The sequence below is a fragment of the Sciurus carolinensis genome, chromosome 11, assembly GCF_902686445.1.
Source record: "Sciurus carolinensis chromosome 11, mSciCar1.2, whole genome shotgun sequence".
NCBI lineage: Eukaryota > Metazoa > Chordata > Mammalia > Rodentia > Sciuridae > Sciurus > Sciurus carolinensis.
In genome coordinates this window covers 66,591,694-66,612,784 of record NC_062223.1, presented here as the reverse complement: position 1 = coordinate 66,612,784, position 21,091 = coordinate 66,591,694, and the positions used below count along the sequence as shown (strand labels likewise).

General features: G+C 35.8%; 1 protein-coding gene across 2 annotated transcripts in view; it reads right to left on the bottom strand.

Moving 5' to 3' along the window:
* The window catches only part of Sbf2 (SET binding factor 2), a 456,025-nt gene that overhangs the window by 175,994 nt on the left and 258,940 nt on the right, over positions 1-21,091 (bottom strand). For both annotated transcript variants that reach the window (XM_047516120.1, XM_047516121.1), the window contains exons 14-16: positions 17,693-17,897; positions 15,367-15,476; positions 13,965-14,114 (exon numbers count right to left, since the gene is read on the bottom strand). In XM_047516120.1, coding sequence (XP_047372076.1) covers positions 13,965-14,114; positions 15,367-15,476; positions 17,693-17,897 — 465 coding nt within the window. The remainder of the gene's footprint in view (positions 1-13,964; positions 14,115-15,366; positions 15,477-17,692; positions 17,898-21,091) is intronic.

The following is a 21,091-nucleotide window of genomic DNA, read 5'->3' as shown; positions in this document are numbered from 1 at the left end:
CAATAAACCAAGTTAAAAACTCCATAGAAAGCATAACCAACAGGATAGAACACCTGGAAGACAGAACCTCAGACACTGAAGACTAAATATTTAATCTTGAAAACAAAGTTGAACAAATAGAGAAGATGGTAAGAAATCATGAACAGAATGTACAAGAATTATGGGATATCATGAAAAGGTCAAATTTAAGAATTATTGGGATTGAGAAAGGCTTAGAGAAACAAACCAAAGGAATGAACAATCTATTCAATGAAATAATATCAGAAAATTTCCCAAATCTGAAGAATGAAATGGAAAATCAAGTATAAGAGGTCTATAGGGAAACACGGACAACTGGGATCATCGTAGAGGAGGTGGCTCAGCACAGTGCTTGGACTCGGAGCAACCACTGGGGCTCCAGCCAGCTGCCTGAGGAGGAGCTGCATGGCGAGCTGTTTGGACGCAGAACGACCGCTTCTGAACACCGGGGGTCTGCCCGGAAGAGGAGAAGCACGGCAGGTCGCTTGGTCTAGGAGTGACTGCATCAGAGCCACAGGCGGTTGCCAGAGGAGGAGCTGCATCGCGAGCTGTTTGGACTCAGAACAACCGCTTCTGAACACCCGGGGGTAGCCTGGAGGAAGAGGAGAAGCGCAGTGGGTCGCTTGGTCTAGGAGTGACTGCATCAGAGCCACAGGCGGTCGCCAGAGGAGGAGGCGAGTGGTGAGTTGATTGGACTAAAAGCGACCGCTCCTGAACACCGGTGGCCTGCCTGGAGGAGGAGCGTGGTGGGTCACTTGGTCTCGGAGCCACCGCTCCTGAACACCGGAGGGGCTACCCCGAGGAGGAGGAGGAGGAACACGGCGGGTCACTTGGACTCGGAGTGACTGCCTAGGGCTACGGGTGGTTGGCGGGAGGAGGAGACGAAGTGAGTTGCTTGGGCTCCTAGTGACTGCGTCTGGAAACCGGGCCGCTGTCCGGAGGAGGAGGTGTGTGGCGGGTCTCTGGGTTTCGGAGCTATTGTACGGGGCTCCAGGTGGCAGTTCAAAGAAGGGGCTGCATAGCCAGGTGATTAGGTGCAGAGCAGGGTCCCAGGAGCTAGGTGGCTTCTTGCTGGAAGAGCCGCACAGAGACACGCCTAGGGGCGGAGCGAAGTTTCCAGGACTGCGGGCGGATTCTCTGGGAGAGGCAGCCTAAGGAGACTCGCCTGCAGAGGCTGAGGCTCCCAGGCCCAGGAGATAGGACTGGGCTCCTGGGAACGCTGTAGAGGAAGACAACCCAGCCCAGGCGGTAGTTGTAGATTGAGGGGAACCTCTAGGAGGGGAACTGACCAGCGAGACGTCCCCACTGAGTGAGTCTTCCCTGCCGGGAGAGGTTTTCTCACAGGGACGGTAAAACCAGAGACACAGGCACAAATAGGCCTTGCCTCAGCCCACAGCCTAGTTCCCCGTTGGATGACCATTGGTCAACAAGTGGAGGAACCTCTGCCCACTAGCAGGGAATATATGCCACCTAAGGGTCACCACCCCTAGAGATGCAGCTTCTTCGTGGAGCTCGGCATTATCAACTTCCTCCAAGACTTCAGGCTACTGAAGGATAAGAGGGGATATACTAGCAATCTTCAGGGACATTATAAGCCGATAGAGGAAATCTGCAATATCTCAATGACCCATTGATTAATGAACAATGTGAGAAAACAAGGGAAGAAAATGCCCCAAACAAATCTAGATGTTACATCAATAGAATCCAACGACAGCATGGCAGAAGAATCATCATTGAACGATGAGATGAAAGAGCACATGCAGGCACTGAATGATCGCACCAATCGACAGTTAACAGAGCAAATTCAGGAAGCAAAAGATCATTTCAATAAAGAATTAGAGATATTGAAAAAAAACCAAACAGAAATCCTTGAAATGAAGGAAACAATAAACCAAATTAAGAACTCCATAGAAAGCATAACCAATAGGATAGAACACCTGGAAAACAGAACTTCAGATAATGAAGAAAAAATATTTAACCTCGAAAACAAAGTTGAACAAACAGAGAATATGGTAAGAAATCATGAACAGAATCTCCAAGAACTATGGGATATCATGAAAAGGCCAAATTTGACAATTATTGGGATTGAGGAAGGCTTAGAGAAACAAACCAAAGGAATGAACAATCTATTCAATGAAATAATATCAGAAAATTTCCCAAATCTGAAGAATGAAATGGAAAATCAAGTTCAAGAGGCTTATAGGACTCCAAATACACAAAATTACAACAGACCCACACCAAGGCACATTATAATGAAAATACCTAACATACAAAATAAAGACAGAATTTTAAAGGCTGTGAGAGAAAAGAACCAAATTACATTCAGGGGGAAACCAATACGGATATCAGCAGATTTTTCAATCCAGACTCTAAAAGCTAGAAGGGCCTGGAACAACATTTTTCAAGCTCTGAAAGAAAATGGATGCCAACCAAGAATCTTATACCCAGCAAAACTTACCTTCAAATTTGACGATGAAATAAAATCTTTCCATGCTAAACAAAAGCTAAAAGAATTTACAAAAAGAAAGCCAGCATTACAGAACATTCTCAGCAAAATATTTCATGAGGAAGAGATAAAAAACAAAGAAGCAAATCAGCAAAGGGAGAAATTATCCTAAAGGAACTGTCAAATAAAGGAGGAACCAAGATGTGTCAAAAAATAAATAAATAAATAGATAAAATTTTAAATATCAACCAAATGACCTGGAATACAAATCATATCTCAATAATAACCCTGAATGTTAATGGCCTGAATTCATCAATCAAAAGACATAGACTGGCAGATTGGATTAAAAAGAAAGATCCAACAATATGTTGCCTGCAAGAGACTCATCTCATAGAAAGAGATACCCATAGACTAAAGGTGAAAGGATGGGGAAAAACATACCATGCACATGGACTCAGCAAAAAAGCTGGAGTATCCATACTCATTTCAGATAATGTGGACTTCAAGCCAATGTTAGTCAGAAGGGATAAGGAAGGACATTTCATACTGCTTAAGGGAAGCATAAATCAGCAAGATATAACAATCATAAACATCTATGCCCCAAACAGTGGCTCATCCATGTATGTTAAACAAATCCTTCTCAATTTTAGAAACCAAATAGACCATAACACAATAATACTAGGGGATTTTAACACACCTCTCTCACCACTGAACAGATCTTCCAAACAAAAATTGAATAAAGAAACCATAGATCTCAATAACACAACCAATAATTTAGACTTAACAGACGTTTATAGAATATACCATCCAACCAAGAGCGAATACACTTTCTTCTCAGCAGCACACGGATCCTTCTCTAAAATAGACCATATATTATGCCACAAAGCTAATGTCAGCAAATACAAGAAGATAGAGACACTACCTTGTATTCTATCAGATCATAATGGATTGAAGATAGAAATAAATGAAAGAGTAAAAAACAGAAAATACTCCAACACCTGGAGATTAAACAATATGCTATTATATGATGAATGGATAACAGAAGATATTAGGAAGGAAATCAAAAAATTCTTAGAGGTAAACGAGAACAAAGAAACATCATATCAAAATCTCTGGGACACTATGAAAGCGGTACTTAGAGGAAGATTCATTTCATGGAGCGCATTTAATAAAAGAAGTAAAACTCAAAAAATAAGCGACCTAACCCTATAGCTCAAAGCCCTAGAAAAAGAAGAACAGACCAACACCAAAAGTAGTAGAAGACAAGAAATAGTTAAACTCAGAGCTGAAATCAACGAAATTGAAACGAAAGAAACAATACAAAAAATTGACAAAATAAATAGTTGGTTCTTCGAAAAAATAAACAAAATTGATAAACCTTTAGCCACACTAACAAAGAGAAGAAGAGAGAAAATCCAAATCACTAAAACTCGGAATGAACAAGGAAATATCACAACAGACACGACTGAAATACAAAACATAATTAGAAGCTATTTTGAAAATCTATACTCCAACAAAATAGAAAATTTCGAAGACATCAACAGGTTTCTAGAGACATATGAATTGCCTAAACTGAACGAGGAGGACATAGACAATTTAAATAGACCAATTTCAAGTAATGAAATAGAAGAAGTCATTAAAAGCCTACCAACAAAGAAAAGTCCAGGACCAGATGGGTTTTCAGCCGAGTTCTACAAAACCTTTAAAGAAGAGCTCATTCCAATACTTCTCAAAGTATTCCATAAAATAGAAGAGGAGGGAACCCTCCCAAACTCATTCTATGAAGCCAATATTACCCTGATACCTAAACCAGACAGAGACACATCGAGGAAAGAAAATTTCAGACCAATATCCTTAATGAACATCGACGCAAAAATTCTCAACAAAATTTTAGCAAATCGCATACAAAAACATATTAAAAAGGTAGTGCACCATGATCAAGTGGGTTTCATCCCAGGGATGCAAGATTGGTTCAACATCAGGAAATCAATAAATGTCATTCACCATATCAATAGACTTAAAGTCAAGAATCACATGATTATTTTGATAGATGCAGAAAAAGCATTTGATAAAATACAACATCCCTTCATGCTCAAAACACTAGAAAAAATAGGGATAGTGGGAACATTCCTTAACATTGTAAAGGCCATCTACGCTAAGCCCATGGCTAGTATTATTCTAAATGGTGAAAAACTGAAAGCATTCCCTCTAAAAACTGGAACAAGGCAGGGATGCCCGCTTTCACCACTTCTATTCAATATCGTCCTTGAAACTCTAGCCAGAGCAATTAGACAAACCAAATAAATTACAGGGATACGAATTGGAAAAGAAGAACTCAAACTATCCCTATTTGCTGATGATATGATTGTATACTTAGAGGAACCAGGAAATTCCACCAGAAAACTTTTAGATCTCATAAGTGAAGTCAGTAAAGTAGCGGGATATAAGATCAATGCACATAAATCTAAGGCATTTCTATACATGAGCGATGAATCTTCAGAAAGAGAAATTAGAAAAACTACCCCATTCACAATAGCTTCGAAAAAACTAAAATACTTGGGAATCAATCTCACAAAAGAGGTGAAAGACCTCTACAATGAGAACTACAGAACACTAAAGAAAGAAATTCAAGAAAACCTAGAAGATGGAAAGATCTCCCATGTTCTTGGATAGGAAGAATTAATATTGTCAAAATAGCCATACTACCAAAAGTGCTATACAGACTCAATGCAATTCCAATGAAAATCCCAATGATGTACCTTACAGAAATAGAGCAAGCAATTATGAAATTCATATGGAAGAATAAAAAACCCAGAAGAGCTAAAGCAATCCTTGGCAGAAAGAGTGAAGCAGGGGGTATCGCAATACCAGATCTTCAACTCTACTATAAAGCAATGGTAACAAAAACGGCATGGTATTGGTACCAAAATAGAAAGGTGGATCAATGGTACAGAATAGAGGACACGGACACAAACCCAAATAAATACAATTTTCTCATACTAGACAAAGGGGCCAAAAATATGCAATGGAGAAAAGATAGCCTCTTCAACAAATGGTGCTGGGAGAATTGGAAATCCATATGCAACAGAATGAAACTAAACCCATATCTCTCACCATGCACAAAACTAAACTCAAAATGGTTTAAGGATCTCGTAATCAGACCAGAGACCCTGCATCTTATGGAAGAAAAAGTAGGTCCAGAGCTTCAACATGTTGGCTTAGGACCAGACTTCCTCAACAGGACTCCCATAGCACAGGAAATAAAAGCAAGAATTAATAACTGGGATAGATTCAAACTAAAAAGCTTTCTCTCAGCAAAAGAAACTATCAGCAATGCAAAGAAAGAGCCTACAGAGTGGGAGAAAATCTTTGCCAATCATACTTCAGATAGAGCACTAATCTCCAGAATCTATAAAGAACTCAAAAAACTCTACACCAAGAATGCAAATAATCCAATCGACAAATGGGCTAAGGAAATGAATAGACACTTCACAGAAGAAGATCTACAAGCAATCAACAAACATATGGAAAAATGTTCAACATCTCTAGTAATAAGAGAAATGCAAATCAAAACCACCCTAAGATTCCATCTCACCCCAATTAGAATGGCGATTATCAAGAATACAAGCAACAACAGGTGTTGGCGAGGATGTGGGGAGAAAGGTACACTCATACATTGCTGGTGGGGCTGCAAATTAGGGCAGCCACTCTGGAAAGCAGTATGGAGACTCCTTAGAAAACTTGGAATGGAACCACCATTTGACCCAGCTATCCCACTCCTTGGCCTATACCCAAAGGACTTAAAATCAGCATACTACAGAGATACAGCCACATCAATGTTCATAGCTGCTCAGTTCACAATAGCCAGATTGTGGAACCAACCTAGATGTCCTTCAATTGATGAATGGATAAAGAAACTGTGGTATATATATACAATGGAATATTACTCAGCCATAAAGAATGATAAAATTATGGCATTTGCAGGCAAATGGATGAAATTGGAGAATATCATGCTAAGTGAGATAAGCCAATCTCAAAAAACCAAAGGAAGAATGATATCGCTAATAAGTGGATGAGGACACATACTGGGGGGTGGGAAGAGTTAGTGTTAGGGTTAGAGTTAGGTTTAGGGAGGGGGGCAAGAATGGAGGAAGGAAGGACTGTATAGAGGGAAAAGAGGGGTGGGAGGGGTGGGGGGAAGGGAAAAAAATAACAGAATGAATCAAACATTACCCTACGTAAATTTATGATTACACAAATGGTATGCCTTTACGCCATGTACAAACAGAGAAACAACATGTATCCCATTTGTGTACAATAATTAAAAAAAAAAAAGGTCTATAGGACTCCAAATACACAAAATTACAACAGACCCACACCAAGGCACATTATAATGAAAATACCTAACATACAAAATAAAGACAGAATTTTAAAGGCCGCGAGAGAAAAGAATCAAATTACATTCAGGGGGAAAACAATAAGAATATCAGCAGATTTTTCAATCCAGACCCTAAAAGCTAGAAGGGCCTGGAACAACATTTACCAAGCCCTGAAAGAAAACGGATGCCAACCAAGAATCTTACACCCAGCAAAACTTACTTTCAGATTTGTCGACGAAATAAGATCCTTCCATGATAAACAAAAGCTAAAGGAATTTACAAAAAGAAAGCCGGCATTACAGGACATTCTCAGCAAAATATTCCATGAGGAAGATATGAAAAACAACAATGCAAATCAGTAACGGGAGGAACTAGCCTAAAGGAATAGCCAAATAAAGGGGAAACCAAATCATGTCAAAAAACAAAAATGAGTCAAATGACTGGGAATACAAATCATATCACAATAATAACCCTGATTGTTAATGGCCTGAATTCATCAATCAAAAGACACAGACTGGCAGATTGGATTAAAAAGAAAAATCCAACAATATGCTGCCTGCAAGAGACTCATCTCATAGAAAGAGATACCTACAGACTAAAGGTGAAAGGATGGGGAAAAACATACCATGCACATGGACACAGCAAAAAAGCTGGAGTATCCATACTCATTTCAGATAATGAGGACTTCAAACCAAAACTAGTCAGAAGGGATAAAGAAGGACATTACATACTGATTAAGAGAAGCATAAATCAGCAAGTCATAACAATCATAAATATCTATGCCCCAAACATTGGCTCATCCATGTATGTCAAACAAATCCTTCTTAATTCCAGAAATCAAAAAGACCACAACACAATAATACTAGGGGATTTTAACACACCTCTCTCACCACTGGATAGATCTTCCAAACAAAAATTGAATAAAGAAACCATAGATCTCAATAACACAATCAATAATTTAGACTTAACAGACATATATAGAATATACCATCCAACAAAGAACGAATACACTTTCTTCTCAGCAGCACATGGATCTTTCTCTAAAATAGACCATATTTTATGCCACAAAGCTACTGTTAGCAAATACAAGAAGATAGAGATACTACCTTGTACTCTATCAGATCATAATGGATTGAAATTAGAAATAAATGACAGAATAAAAAACAGAAACTTCTCCAATACCTGGAGATTAAATAATACACTATTATATGATGAATGGATAACAGAAGACATCAGGAGGGAAATAAAAAAAAAATTCTTAGAAGTAAACAAGAACAGAGATACATCATATCAAAATCTCTAGGACACTATGAAAGCAGTACTTAGAGTAAGATTTATTTCATGGGGCGCATTCAACAAAAGAAGTAGAAATCAACAATAAACGACTTAACACTACAGCTCAAAGCTCTAGAGAAAGAAGAGCAGACCAACACCAAAAGTAGTAGAAGACAAGAAATAGTTAAAATCAGAGCCGAAATCAACGAAATTGAAACAAAAGAAACAATTGGTAAAATTAACAAAATAAAGAGTTGGTTTTTGAAAAAATAAACAAAATTGATAAACCCTTAGCCACACTAACAAAGAGAAAGACGGAGAAAATTCAAATTACTAAAATTTGGAATGAACAAGGAAATACCACAACAGACACGACTGAAATATAAAACATAATTAGAAGCTATTTTGAAGATCTATATTCCTACAAAACAGAAAACCTCGAACACATCAACAAGTTTCTAGAGACATATGAATTACCTAAACTGAATGAGGAGGACATACACAACTTAAATAAATCAATTTCAAGCAATGAAATAGAAGAGGTCATCAAAAGCCTACCAATAAAGAAAAGTCCGGGACCAGATGGGGTCTCAGCCGAGTTCTACAAAACCTTTAAAGAAAAGCTCATTCTAATACTCCTCAAAGTATTCCATAAAATAGAAGAGGAGGGAACACTCCCAAACTCATTCTATGAAGCCGAAATCACCCTGATACCTAAACCAGACAGAGACACATCGAGGAAAGAAAATTTCAGACCAATATCCTTAATGAACATCAACGCAAAAATTCTCAACAAAATTTTAGCAAATCGCATACAAAAATATATTAAAAAGATAGTGCTCTACCATCAAGTAGGTTTCATCCCAGGGATGCAAGGTTGGTTCAACATCGGGAAATCAATAAATGTCATTCACCATATCAACAGACTTAAAGTTAAGAATCACATGATTACTTCAATAGATGCAGAAAAAGCATTCGATAAAATACAGCATCCCTTCATGCTCAAAACACTAGAAAAAATTGGAATAGTGGGAACATTCCTTAACATTGTAAAGGCCATCTACGCTAAGCCCATGGCCAATATCATTCTAAATGGTGAAAAACTGAAAGCATTCCCCCTAAAAACTGGAACAAGGCAGGGATGCCCACTTTCACCACTTCTATTCAACATCGTCCTGAGACTCTAGCCAGAGCAATTAGACAAACCAAATAAATTACAGGGATACGAATTGGAAAAGAACTCAAACTATCCCTGTTCGCTGATGATATGATTATATATTTAGAGGAACCTGGAAATTCCACAAGAAAACTTTTAGAACCCATAAGTGAATTCAGTAAAGTAGCAGGTTACAAGATCAATGCTCATAAATCCAATGCATTTTTATACATAAGTGATGAATCTTCAGAAAGAGACGTTAGGAAATCTACTCCATTCACAATAGCATTGAAAAAAATAAAATACTTGGGAATCAATCTCACAAAAGAGGTGAAAGACCTCTACAATGAGAACTATAGAATACTAAAGAAAGAAATTCAAGAAAACCTTAGAAGATGGAAAGATCTCCCATGTTCTTGGATAGGCAGAATTAGTATTGTCAAAGTGGCCATACTACCAATAGTGCTATTCAGATTCAGTGCAATTCCAATTAAAATCCCAATGATGTACCTTACAGAAATAGAGCAAGCAATTATGAAATTCATATGGAAGAATAAGAAACCCAGCATAGCTAAAGCAATCTTCATTAGAAAGAGCGAAGCAGGGGGTATCGCAATACCAGATCTTCAACTCTACTACAAAGCAATAGTTACAAAAACAGCATGGTATTGGTACCAAAATAGAGAGGTAGATCAATGGTACAGAATAGAGGACATGGACATAAACCCAAATAAATACAATTTTCTCATAGTAGACAAAGGGGCCAAAAATATGCAATGGAGAAAAGATAGCCTCTTCAACAAATGGTGCTGAGAAAACTGGAAAACCATATGCAACAGAATGAAATTAAACCCCTATCTCTCACCCTGCACAAAACTCAACTCAAAATGGATCAAGGAGCTCGGAATCAGACCAGAAACCCTGCATCTACAGAAGAAAAAGTAGGTCCAAATCTTCACCTTGTTGGCTTAGGATCAGACTTCCTTAACAGAACTCCCATAGCACAAGAAATAAAAGCAAGAATCAACAACTGGGATAGATTCAAACTAAAAAGACTTCTCTCAGCAAAGGAAACTATTAGTAATGTGAAGAAAGAGCCTAGAGAGTGGGAGAAAATCTTTGCCAATCATACTTCAGATACAGCGCTAATTTCCAGAGTATATAAAGAACTCAAAAAACTCTACACCAAGAATACAAATAATCCAATCAACAAATGGGCTAAGGAAATGAACAGACACTTCACAGAAGAAGATCTACAAGCAATCAACAGATATATGAAAAAATGTTCAACATCTCTATTAAAATGAGAAATGCAAATCAAAACTACCCTAAGATTCCATCTCACCACAATTACAATGGCGATTTTCAAGAACACAAGCAACAATAGGTGTTGGCAAGGATGTGGGGAAAAAGGTACACTCATACACTGCTGGTGGGGTTCCAAATTAGTGCAGCCACTCTGGAAAGCAATATGGAGATTCCTCAGAAAGCTTGGAATGGACCCACCATTTGACCCAGCTATCCCACGCCTTGGCCTATAGCCAAAGGACTTAAAATCAGCATACTACAGAGATACAGGCACATCAATGTTCATTGCTGCTCAATTCACCATAGCCAGATTGTGGAACCAACCTAGATGTCCTTCAATTGATGAATGGATAAAGAAACTGTGGTATATATATACAATGGAATATTACTTAGCCATAAAGAATGATAAATTTATGGCATTTGCAGGCAAATGGATGAAATTGGAGAATATCATGCTAAGTGAGATAAGCCAATCTCAAAAAACTACAGGATGTATGATCTTGCTGATAAGCGGATGAGGATATATAATGGGGGGTGGGAGGGGTAAGCGTTAGGGTTTGGTTAGGTTTAGGGTTGGGGTTAAGGAGGGTGGCAAGAATGGAGGAAGGTAGGGCTGAACAGAGGGAAAAGAGGGGTGGGAAGGGTGGCAGGGAGGAAAAAAAATAACAGAATGAATCAAACAACATTACCCTATGTAAATTTATGATTACACAAATGGTATGCCTGACTCCATGTACAAACAGAGAAACAACATGTATCCCATTTGTTTAAAATAAAAAAATTTTATGAGAAAGATATCTTTTGAAATGAGTTTGGGAAGATAAATATGCCACACAAAAAATGTAAGAGGAGTACTCTGAGACATAAAATATGTATGTTATAAAGTTCTAAGAATAGTGATACAATGAGCACCTATATACCTAGTGTCAGAAATAAAATATAACCATCACCTTTAGAGAGCCCCATGTTTACCACCTTTCCTCTGTGTGTCCCAGACATAATTTTCTTAAATATTTTGTTTCTTATTACATTCGTTTTCTTTATATTTTTCCACATAAGTGTCACTAAATTAAATATCTCTAAATAATATATGCTTCTCAATTTTATAAAATGGAGGAACCACACTATAATTAAGCTCTTTTTATTTCTGCATAAAACTATCTTCTTTATGGTTCATCAATATTATCCCCTGTAATTATAATTCATTTATTGTCTGCTAAATAATCTATTATAAGAAGATATCATAATTTATTTATCTTATGCTGGTTGGCATATGAGTTGTTTCGAGTATTTTGCTATTTAAAACAATGCCACTATGAACATTCTTGTGCATGCTTCTTGTGGGCAAGAGCTCCTCTAAAGAGGGAGTCTCTGAGTCACACACTATGCAGCTTTATGAGAAAATGATAAATTATCTTATTTCTTTTCTTATATCTCATAAAATTTTCTAAAGTGGTTATATCAATTAACACATTCATGGTACAGTTTATATGTTCCATGCAAAACTTTGCCAATAATTGATAACATCAAATTTAAAAATTTTTGCCAAATAGCGAACATAAAATGCTATCTTGCTGTTTTTAGGTGGGCAACGCCTGTAATATCAGCAATTTTGAAGGCTGAGACAGGAGGATCATAGGTTCTAGGTCAGTCTCACAAACTTAGTAACAACCTCTGCAACTTGTCAAGATGTTGTCTCAAGAAGAAAAAAATGGCCGGAGATGTAGCTCAGTGGTAGAAAGTTCCTGAGTTTAGTCTCCAGGACTCGCCCCCCACACAAAAAAAGGCATTTCTTTAATTAATTATAGATGATTTTCATATACTTTTTAACCAAGAAGGTTTCTTTTAATATTCTGCCCATTTTAAAATTGGGTTTTTCTTCCTTTTTTTTTTTTAATTGATTTGTAGGAGTTCTTGTAACCTGGGTACAAACCTTTTGGCAGTTGTGTTTTAGAAACATCTCTCACTCTGGTTTGTAGTTTTACTCTATGGTATATTTTTGGATGAACACTATGAAGTCAAATTTATTATTTCTTTTAAGAATGGCATTGTGACTTAACAAATCTTTCCCTACATCACATTCATAAGGTTATTTCCTGTACTATGTTTGAAACAATTTAGGCTTTCAGATTAGTTTTTTTGGTTCTTCATATTAAGTCTTCAATCCACGTGGAATTGATTTTTGTGTATACTGTGAGATGTATATACAAAATTTGTATCAATGGTATATTATGTGTATGCAGTTATCCAAACCGCTCACCACTGTTTAATGAATTGCTGTCACTTTACCACTGGTTTAAGATGCCAAGTCTCCTGAACCACATATATATTCCATATATTAGTGTATCTGCTTTTGGGCTCTCTGTTCTCTTCTATTGGTCAATTTAATTATGAGTGTGCAGATTCCACACTGTCTTAATTATCTTTCTAAAATTATTAAAACAAAATTTTTAATAGCAGAAAAGGCAAATTCCCATGTTTTGTTTTTCTTTAGCAGCATGTTGGTATATAATTATAAGGCTTTTGCTCTTCTACTTCGAATTCTGATAGGAACTGTACTTTCTTTTAGATTATTTTGAGGAGAACTGATATCTTTATCATATGAAGACTTTCAATCCATCAACACGATATATTTATTTAGATCCTCTTTCATTCATAATTTTTAGAATAATTATATCTTGTAATTCTTGCTTTCTGATATACTCATGTTTAACATGCATTATTTTGTTTATTTTCTCTGGAGTCCCACAGATAACTTTTTGAACTCCTCATATTTCTTTACATTTTCTTTTTGAAAAAGGATTTTTGTATCAGCTGTAGAGAATAGGATGCCAATGTACAGAATATATAATAAGGAAACCAGAGTATTTGCTTCTTCTAATTTAGGTCTTCATTATTTTGTGGAAAATTTTTCTAAGATAAGACAAGTTTTGAAGCTCAATGTAAACTTTTTATTTTGTGTTCTATACTTACAAAGTCCTTAATAAATAACTTACTTATCATTTGAATTATCCATCATTAATTGCCCTCTGCCTTAATAGTATAACTAAAAACTGAATGAAAAGGGTTGATGTGACTATAGATATTAAGTAATATATAACTTAGGGCTTTAAATATAACAATCCATTTTTAAAGAGCTTGCTTATGTTAGGAAACTAGTAAAATATTTTCTAAGAGGAAACAAAAAATTAGTGGAGAACTTTAATATTTATGTCAAGTAATGAGTAAGGGCTTCTGAAAGAAATGACATGAATATTGATTGGTTCTTCATCCTACTAGCTGTAGCAGTCTCAAGAAGTCAATACATTGGTAATTACTAATCTCAAGGAAAAATAAAAGTATCCTCAAATAAGAAGAATAATCTGGAAGGACTAAAAATTACCTGTAGAGTACAATTCATCATCCTTATTATATAGTCAAACTGTTGATGGTCCAAAATTGCCCGGTTTTGCTGTACATGCAAGCCCAGTTCATCAGTGAGACACTGTCTTGCAGCTTTTCCTTTAAGGGCTCTCAGTGCAGCAGGAAGGGTCTGAGGATAAGAAAGACACAGGTTTTCAAAAGGTACCACAGGGGAAAACAAAATGAAACAAAAAACCCCAAATCTTTCAAACACTCACAATGAAAATTCAAATGCATCCTATCAACTATTTAACAAAGTTATTAGTAAAATGAGACTCCTAGGAAAGAAGTGATTTGCTAGAAAGATGATTAATAAAATAGATAGGTTTATAGTTAAATTTATTTGTAAACCAGCATGAAAAATAAGTAGAATTAGCTTATGTGGTAAATTGAAAACACATTAACTTTTTTCCTGAGACTTAACAAAATGTTAGTTACCAAACTGACAGTTGCTTCAGAACACAACTCCAAGCCACAGATAGTTAAGACACCTCCTTTCTATAATTGGCCAAGTATCCATGGTAAGAATGGAAGGGAAAATTATAATGACAGATATAAAAAACCCATAAATAATTTTATACTTTTAAATTAGTCAGCTATTTCATCACTACTCAACATTAATGAATGACTAGATAGTTTTACAATCTCTTCTCCTCATTTCAATAACAAAATAAGTAAAGAACTCAGGACAACTTAAATAGATATCACTAAGTTTACACATTAAAACACTTTCACTTCCTCAGATGAACACTCAAGAATGCCTCTTTCAGTTTTCCATGTAAGGTAAAGTTAATTTACGAAAGTAATAAGCTTATTTAATTTGGGAAACCTGAAGAACAGAACAAAGGAGCAAATAAAAGGAAAGGAAGAAGTCTGACTATAGAAGGGCATAATAATCTTATAGGCAGGTATAAGAAACAGCAGGTGAAAGCTGAAAGTAAGAGAGTGAAATCTGCAACATTTCAACTGTAAGAAAAACTAGAAACAAACAAAAACCTCAAACATAAAAGAGGTGAGCAGTCATTTAAAGCTGAGTACAGGTTCCTTTAATCCATTATAAAATGTAGCTACATTCTGCAATAAATAAAACCATATTTAGAATATAACTGTTTTTAAGTAACATGCCAAAAATAAGGTTTAAAGGACAATGTTTAAAAATCTGAGGGAAAAATTACCATTAATAATTTTCTTATAGCCATATAATTAGGATTAGACTACAATTTAAAATCTTAACCACTACTCATTTAAAGTGAATATAATGATGAAAGGATATTTTATTAGGAAAAAGGATAGAATCAGAGGAAAGATCAGTTGGTAACTTTAACATGTAAATTTGAAAGGAAAATGATAAATGTTTACTTGGGAAAATGGCATTTTATTACCTTCTCAGTCTCCAAAGTTTTATTTTCAAATATGAATGAGATGCAATTTCTAACAACTTCCAGTCTCTGTGCACTGTTGAAAACTGTTGTCACCTTATCCATTATTGAAACTAGTAAAGGAATATAAAAAGATATACAAATGAATTAAACTTCTTTTGAAATTACAAAAGCAAGGGGAATATTACTTCCAGAGTTAACATGCTGGGCATGGTAGCACATGGTGGCAATTCAGGAGGCTGAGGCTGAGGCAGAAGATCAAGGCAAGCCTCAGCAACTTCATGAGACCCTATTTCAAAATTTAAAAAAAACTGAAAAGGGGCTGGGGATGTGGTTTAGTGGTTAAGTACCTCTGGGTTCAATCTCTGGTATGGAAAAAAAAAAAAACTTATAAACATGACTGACATACAATTTTTTTTTCTCTTGTTATATGGCACTGAAGAAAGCATTCCATTTCATTATTTGATTACATTTTCAGGTTTTGAAATGTTAGACTAATGGATAATTTCACAGGATAGATTTTCATGATACACTTAACTCTTATGCAAATGAATACTGTAAAAGGTAAACATCTATTTTAGATTTCAATCGTAAACCAAATGTTCTGATAGGAAATGTTTAGGGAATGGAACCAAAACAAAAATAGGTAGTATTAAAGAGGACTACTGACAGAAAAAGAAGTCTTAAGATATTACCAAGGAAAAAGTACATACCAAAAAAATTAGATACTACAAATTTGTGTATAGGGAACTTGAAGGGAAGAAGTAGTGTAAAAAAAACAAAAGAGAGAGAGAGACACAGAGAGAGAGAAATGATCATGGCCAGTATGGCTAATGCATGGCTATCCTCGCTTAGGAAAGTCACTTTTTTTTTTCAGTACTGGGGACTGAACTCAGGACTTCCACATATCAGGCACATGTTCTACCACTGAGTTATGCTGTCAGCCCTTTTTACTATTTTATTTTGAGACCGGGTCTTCTTAAGTTGCCAGGCTGGCCTTGCACCTGTGATCCCCTTGCCTCACCTTGTGAGTAGCTGGGATTACAGGCATGTACTCCATGTCTGGCAGAAAGTCACTTTTTTTAAAAAATATTTTTTAGTTGTCAATGGATCCTTATTTTACTTATTTATATGTGGTGCTGAGAATTGAACACAGTGCGTCACACATACTAGGCAAGCGCTCTACCACTGAGCTACAATCCCAGCCCAGAATGTCACTTTTAATTTCTGCAAACTTCATGCCTTCTAACACATCTTTTAACACAGGACTGGAAAATTCTAGTCTATTATATAGGTTAAAGTTACCCATATAAATTTAGCATATTAAGAGAATATTAGAAGGACATAAATGAAAACAGTATTTGTAAAAAATAAAATAAAATAAAAATGATATTTTGCAGGGCACGACTATAATCCCAGCAGCTCAGAAGGCTGAAGCAGGAGGATTGGTTAGCAATTTAGCAAGGTCCTAACAACTCAGTGAGACCCTGTCTCTAAATAAAATACAAAAAAGGGGTGGGGATGTGGCTCAGTGGTTAAATACTCCTGGGTTCAACACCCAGTACCAAAAAAAAAAGGGTATTTCCACAAAGTACTATATTATTTGTGCAAATGAAGCATCAATGAAGACAAAAAGCCAAATGAAGTCAAAAAGAAAGACTCATATCTCATGGCTGTTTTTGGAATCTAAAGGCACAATCTTTTCACCTCCCACATACTTAAAAAGAAAGACTACCATGGAATATTATTCAGTTATGAAAAATCAATGATGAAGCTAAAACAAAGATAAACTGTGCTCAGTGAAGGAAGCAGTCACAAAAGATCACACAGTATATTCTACTTATAAAAATTTATAAAATTCTATTTATAAAAATGGCCAGAATAGGCAAATCTGTGAAGACAGGGAGCAGATTACTGCCTAAATTTGGGAAGGAGGTGATTTGTGCAGTAAACAGGAAATTACTAATTGGTATAGGTTTTTCTATTTGGCTTATAAAAATGTTCTCAAACTAATGATAATGGTTGAACAATTTTATCAATATACTAAAAAAAACACTGAATTGTAGACTTTAAATGGGAGAATTTATGGTATGTGAATTGTATCTCAAAAAACTATTTCATAAAAATAAAAGATTTTACAGTGGTCGCAATTAGGTTAATGATTATCCTTTGTGAGAAGTACTGAATGGAAGAGTTTCTCAGTGTTGACAGTGTTCTGATTCTAGTTATATGACTTTGTTCACTTGTGAACGTTCATCAAATGGTATACTGTTCTTCTTTGCATCTTACATCTTGATAAAAGCTTACTTTTAAATAGACAAATACATACCAACAGGTGGACCTGCTGGCACAACACATTTCTTCTCCATTCGTGTAGCAGGAGGTGCATTCTGGTTCTTAGCAAGATTTTCCTGTATTAATTCCTGAACCCGAGTTTCATTAATTTTGGGGAAAGGAAGAATATGAACTCGCAAATGAGATCCTTCTGTTGGGCGTGGAACTTTCTGGAATGCCATATGAGGATTTGGATTCTCCTGCAACATTAAACATAGGTAAATTATTTAGTGTTAAAATAACAATGGCAGACAGAAAGAGTGCAGGAGTTCAGAGGGGCACAGATTGAAATGAGACAGATAAGTGATTATACTATATACATTCATACATATGCCCAAAATATAGAATACAAGAATCAAACTTCTATGATCTACTGGCAGTCTCTGAGACAGCTAGTCACTTGTCTTCCTCTTCCATGAACATTTTCTTTACTTGATTTCTGGGTCTTTTTGCTACTTCTTTATCTATTTCTCATCTCCCTAATCTCTTAACAATGTGAATAATTCAGGGTTCAGTACTTGGGTCTCTTTTCTATTTAAACGTAGCTCTTTGGTGATCACTTACAGTCTCCTGTTTGTTAATCATAAACAAGTTACAAATTTTTATCTCTAATCAAGCTTTCTCTTGAACTATATAACTATCTAATGATCTATCTACATAAAGTAGTACCCATTGGTTTTAAAATAAAATCTTCAGTGTATGTCTAAGATGGAGCTCTTAATCTTTACCCATCTCTAAATCTGTATTCTTCAATCCTCCCCACTCCAATGTTATATTTATTTTTTCTAATCACTCAGGTAAAAAGCTTTGTGTATCTTTAATGCCTTTCTCTAACATCCACTTATCCATTCCTTTGCAAACCTTGTGGACTTCACCTTTCAAATATGTTTATGACCTTACCATCTTTCATTGACACCTTGGTTCAAGCTAACGCCTCTCCTACTATACAAGTCTCCTAACTGGTCTCATTGCTTCCACCCTTACTCCCTCCCTCAACACTACAGACAGAGTTATCTAGTTAAAAAGTATGTCAAATCGCCACATAACTCCCCTGTTCATTCAAATGGTTCTGCATCTCAATCAGAGTAAAACTCAAAAGTTCTTATTTACAAGGTCCTACAGGATCTGGTCTTTCTACACTATTTGTTGCCTTCATTCATTCTGCTCCAGATGCACAGGACTTCTTGTTTCTGCTTCAAGTCCTTTGCACTTAATTGTTCTCTCTGTCTGGAGTGCATTTCTTTGCTCAAATGCCATCTTTTCTGGCCATCCTTTCTAAAATTATACTCTTCCCCAAACATATTGCTTACTCCTTACTATATTTTTCTTTTTAGTGTTTATCACTATAAATTTTATTTAACTTATTTATCCTTTTCTCACTAAAATGATGCTCCAGGAGGGCAGATGTTTCATTCAATTAAAACAATATATATTCTTTTGTCTTCTGCTGTATACTGGTTACATCAAGAAACTGCCTGGCATGTAGCAGGTACTCTAAATGATTTCCTACTGCAATCTGATGAGTGATACACAATATAGAACTCACATCAAAGTTGCAATAATTTAAATGTGTTGGCAAATTAATTATTATTATTGCTATTATTTTGGGGATTGAACCCAGGGCCTCAAGCATGTATCCAATGAGCTATATCCCCAAACCCTATCCACTAATATTTTAAAAGACTTACAACTGGCATGAACTTTTATTTGATGGGATTATATTTCAAATACTACAGGCAGAGTGGAATTCAGTCTTTCCATAAAGTTCTCTAGAGAAGGCTGCTTTACAACCATTCTTAGGTCAATTAAGCTAAGCATTAGTTATCTTTTAAAACCAGAAAGTTCCTATTCCCACTGAACCTGTAATCATGTTGTAGATTAAACTCAGTATTACCCCATACATCCTCCTGACAGTTAAAAATGGCCAACTGTCATCACTTATTAGAATTGTTCACCACAAATTTTTTTGGTTATGTGGCCCAGACCCAGAAAAAGGAAAGGCTGCACTAGGGCAGATGACCCAGTTAGCATATCTCAGCAATACACTGAAAATAAGACTGCTTTAAGTGTAAAAGGCCTGGAGGATTCTAGTTCTTCCTTTACTCATTATGTGATGCTGGACATATAACTTTGCCTAAGATACATACATAGGGTTATCTTACAAGATTCCCGAAAAGATAATACCAAATACGAAATTCATTCTTGCCAAAGTAGCTGTCATGAATGCTTTGTACTAACCCCTCTACATCATTAGCAAAGACAGGGAGAAAGAAATTAGTAAACTCTCATGCCAGTCTTAGTGGTCATTCTTTCTAAAGCATATGTTGAAAAAACTGCTCTAAAATTCTGCCTGGGATTAATGCAAACATCACTGGTCTATAATGTTTCAAATTGTTCTTTCCAAAGAGTAGTATGTTTGTTCTCTGTTAATTAGACATGAGAACTACCCATATATTCTCAAAAACTATAATTAATTCTCTAAGACATATTGGGCAGATTTTTTCTAGGCTGGAAAGGTAATTCATGTTGACCTTGAGGCAGGAATCATTTATATTCTTGACTATTTCTGTTTCTACTTATTTTTATAATAAAAATAATAGAAATTTAAATATATTTACCATAAATAATATTCATTATAATAAATTTTAAAACATGAAAACATAAAAGTAGAAAACTCCTTAATGATGCCAATATCTTTTATTGTTATATTTTATCTATCTTATGTCTTGTCCAAATATGAACTTAAGGTGATTCAGAAAATTAAGATTGCACATATCACTTCTAGTCAAAATTCCTAAAGAGTTTGTCATGCAATATGACAAATTAGTCCTGAACTTAATAGGGAAGAACAAAGATCTAAGATTAGTCAAGGAAATTCTGAGGAAAAGTAAGAAGAAAGTCAAGTTTTCCAGATATCAAAATTTGTATAAAACTTTAAGATTAACGAAGTACAACAATTGACATTAGTGAAGGGTTAAATGAACAAACAGAATAGACCAAAGAGCTCAGAAATAAGACCAGATGTGAAAATGTGATAGAAATAGACTGGCGTTACAATTCAGGGAGAAAGGTAGTTAGTCCACTTCTAGTAGATGTCTCAGATTTCAGAATGCCTTGGTTCAAATCCCAGCTTGGCTACTTTCTAGTAGTGTGATCTAGTGCACTGCCAGTGCACTTATCCCATAGTGTTTTAGCTTCCTCACTGAAGATAATAATGTAGTAGCTACTTCATAAGGTTATTGTGAGGACTGTTGCAAGCTGTTACAGGAAAGCTCTTCCAACACAGACACAGTCAGTATCTCTCTCTGCCCTCCCCAGAATAAAATTAAAGGCTATTTTCCAAAAGTCTAAACTACATTATTTGAAAAATACTTGCTCACTGCATATTCTTTGG